The sequence below is a fragment of the Austrofundulus limnaeus genome, unplaced genomic scaffold (assembly GCF_001266775.1).
Source record: "Austrofundulus limnaeus strain Quisiro unplaced genomic scaffold, Austrofundulus_limnaeus-1.0 Scaffold458, whole genome shotgun sequence".
In the NCBI taxonomy this organism is placed as follows: Eukaryota; Metazoa; Chordata; class Actinopteri; order Cyprinodontiformes; family Rivulidae; genus Austrofundulus; species Austrofundulus limnaeus.
In genome coordinates this window covers 77805-81503 of record NW_013952860.1, presented here as the reverse complement: position 1 = coordinate 81503, position 3699 = coordinate 77805, and the positions used below count along the sequence as shown (strand labels likewise).

Genomic DNA, 3699 nt, shown 5'->3' with positions numbered 1-3699 from the left:
ATACATAGTTTATTGGAATTAAGCTGGAAAAATAAATATGAAGGAGAATTAAATTATAAAACATTAGTTAAAGTTCTCCTTTTTTAATAAAATTGGTGCATTTTAAGTGTTTTTATTTATTGGTCCATTTATATATTTCTGCCTTTTTTGTAATTATGTCAGTGTCGGTCCTCCATGGAGACCTTGACCCTGTCAGCAGCTGCTCAGGTGAGAAGCAAAGAGCTGCAGGTGGAACCTGATCTGAGGTAGGGTTAGCGGTGCAGCGGCGTGTCGATGAGCGGCAGAGTCGAGTAAAATCCATCAAATCCAGCTTTGTATGGCAGCACCGAACTTTTATTCTGGAGTAAATCATGAAGTTAAACACCATCTGTATATTTTAGTTGATGTTACAACATTTACATGTTAAAGTAACATTTTTACAGCATTTATAAGAAACAAAAACTATAAAAAATGAAACTAAATTAGCTGAAGTGATGATGGCACACTACAACCATCTCAAGTGTAAAAATGTTAAATTTAGTGTTACTTTAAGCTGTAGTCATGAATCTAAATGTTTTTCACTAAACACCAGAATACATTTTATTCATATTAAAAGCTGCACACAGCAGAGCACAGATCCATCTTTTATATTCTCTCAGTCTCACTCGTCTACAAAGTCAGTTCATTTTTTTATGTTGGGCAGGTGATATTTTTGTTTTACTTGTTTCTTGACGTCAGGAGCAGGTGAGACGTTGCTGTGCAGCAGCTGAGGCAGGTACTGGACCTGAGGGCAGGAAAAAGGTCGTCATCATCAGGACTTGAGGAGGCAGAGTAACCGGAGCACACGTGACCGCTGCGTGTCGTGTTTACCCCCGCCTGTCTGCGCCRGGAGCCTCGGTCGTATCGCCTTCCCGGGCGCTCCCAGTTGGCTCCGCCTTCGTCCTGAAAGTACGGCAGCTCCAGCAGCTCCTCGCAGGACAGCCGGAGGGACGGGTCCATCACCAGGCAGGACTGGTTACACACAAACACACACACACAAAACAACAACAACACAAAGAGAGCATTTACTAATACTATCAATACATTTAGAGAGATTCCAATTCAAGATGGCTGCCATAACTAATCAACATAAGACAGAACATTAATTATATAACTCAACCGATTTTACAGATACGAAGCTAAAGTTTGGTGTAGTAGTAGCTGAGAGTCATCTACTACACAAACTCTGAGCTCCAACTGATCCTGCAGGAACTTTGAAACTGTGCCATGAAAAACTCATCMCTCACTACTTACACATGTTATTAACATGTATCTACCTGTAAGTACCTGGTATATACCTTAGAGTATGTATTTTATGGTACGTATAGTGTATGTACTTGATACTTTCAGGGTACGTACCTTATACTTATTGGGTACATACCTGGTACTTATCGGGCAGGGAACTGGTACTTATTGGGTATGTACCTGGTACTTTTTGGGTACGTATAGTGTACTTATTGAGTATGTACTTGGTATTTTTAGGGTATGTACCTTGTACTTATTGGGTACATACCTGGTACTTTTCAGGTATGGAACTAGTACTTATTGGGTATGTACTCGGTACTTTTTGGATATATTTTAGGGTATGTATAGTGTTCTTTTTGAGTATGTACTTGGTACTTTTAGGGTATGCACCTTGTACTTATTGGATACAGACCTGGAACTTTTCGGGTATAGAACTGGTACTTATTGGATATGTACTTGGTACTTCTAGGGTACATATTTTAGAGTACGTATAGTGTACTTATTGAGTATGTACTTGTACTTTTAGGGTACATATTTTAGAGTATGTATAGTGTAGTTATTGAGTATGTACTTGGTACTTTTAGGGTACTTATTTTGGGGTAAGTATTGTGTAGTTATTGAGTATGTACTTGGTACTTTTAGGGTATGTACCTTGTACTTATTGGGTACATACCTGGTACTTTTCGGGTATGGAACTGGTACTTATAGGGTATGTACTTGGTACTTTTAGGGTACTACTTTAGTGTACATATAGTGTACTTACTGAGTATGTACTTGTACTTTTAGGGTACGTACCTTGTACTTATTGGGTACGTACCTGGTACTTTTCGGGTATGGAACTGGTACTTATAGGGTATGTACTTAGTACTTTTAGGGTACTACTTTAGTGTACATATAGTGTACTTACTGAGTATGTACTTGTACTTTTAGGGTACGTAACTTGTACTTATTGGGTACATACCTGGTACTTTTCGGGTAAGGAACTGGTACTTATCGGGTATGTATCTTGTCATTACTGGATATATACCTGGTAATAGTTATGTACATGGTAATTAAAGGTATCGTGTTTCCTATACGGTACTTGTTTTCAATATTTTCATTATTTTCTCATTAAAGCAACACATTTCAGTCTGAATCCTGTACCTGAATGGATGTTTTATAATTTGTTATTTAGACTCATATAAAAACCTGAATATTTAACAACACATTTAAAAAACGTAACAACTGCTGCTACTTATTTTTTCTCTTAAATCGAGAGTAAAACGGTTTAAATGAATCACAGAAATGTGACAAACCTTCATAACCTGAAGAGCAAGCGGAGATGCGCCGTGGTAACGCTTTTCCAAAGGCTCCTAAAGACAAAAGGAAACGGGTTATGAAAATATTTTTATCACATTTTGTGGTTAAGGAGGTATTTGTTTCGAGTCCTACCATTGTGTCTGGTTCAGGAATACTGACGCCGCTGAAGAAAACGTTGGAGCGAAAGATCTGCTGGTGATGGGGGATCAGGTCACCTGAGGTCAGAAATGAGTCATTTAAAATATACAAATAAGAGAAAATTTAATAATTGTGTTTGCTGGTGGATGTTTTAGGTAAATAAGGTTTTTAGAAACTAACTGAAAATAAATACTAGTTTCATAAAATCGTATTTTTCTGCTTCTGTCTTCTTTAGTTCTCTCACAGTTCCTGTTAAATCTTCCCTCGGCGTACCGAGAGTTTTCCGGATGAGGTACAGCTGGTCCACGTCAGACTTCCCCGGCCAGAGTGGATTCCCGTTGAGCAGCTCGGCGAAGACGCAGCCGAGAGCCCAGACGTCCACCGGGGGTCCGTACTGAGTGTCCCCAACCAGCAGCTCGGGGGCCCGGTACCAACGGGTCGCCACATAGTCCGTGTAGTCGTCCTCTGGTCCAGCTGAGTGAAAACCAACAGATGTATGAACACAACTGCACAAAGACACTGAATCTGTCAACAACCAAGCTCCAGATCTTATTGCTCCATATTTGACTAACAGAGCACTTGGCTCKCAGACGGCTGGTTTCCTCAAGGTTCCCAGAGGCTCTAAAAGTAGAAAGGGAGGCGGAGCTTTCAGTTATCAAGCTCCTCTGTTGTTGAACCAACWTCCTGTTTCTGTTTCCTTTGGATAAATCCTACAGTTTGGGGTGGTGGAGGGGTTAGGTGGGTTGCCGGTTCAATCCCCCRTTCCATCCATCTCAGTCATTRTATACTTCAACTTCCTTGTCTACTGGTGGTGGTGCCGGTGCTATGGCTACGATGTAGCTTACCACCACCAAGCATCTTTGTCCTAAAAATGTTATCAGTGTGCATTGCATTGGCAATGCACACTATTGTGATTCGTTTCCCAACCAAGTCATCTCCACTTTGCCATGCTTCTCCTCCTGCATACTTTGTCCTAGAGCTGCCATTGTAATTTATATC

General features: G+C 40.3%; 1 protein-coding gene across 1 annotated transcript in view; it reads right to left on the bottom strand.

Moving 5' to 3' along the window:
- Positions 1–305: 305 nt before the first annotated feature.
- LOC106529659 (cyclin-dependent kinase-like 1) overlaps positions 306–3699 on the bottom strand; it is a gene marked incomplete in the record, with an annotated part of 12609 nt that continues 9215 nt past the window's right edge. The window contains 5 exon segments of the mRNA XM_014025141.1: positions 306–763; positions 850–990; positions 2559–2615; positions 2695–2777; positions 2974–3174. Of these exon segments, the coding sequence (XP_013880595.1) occupies positions 662–763; positions 850–990; positions 2559–2615; positions 2695–2777; positions 2974–3174 (584 nt within the window).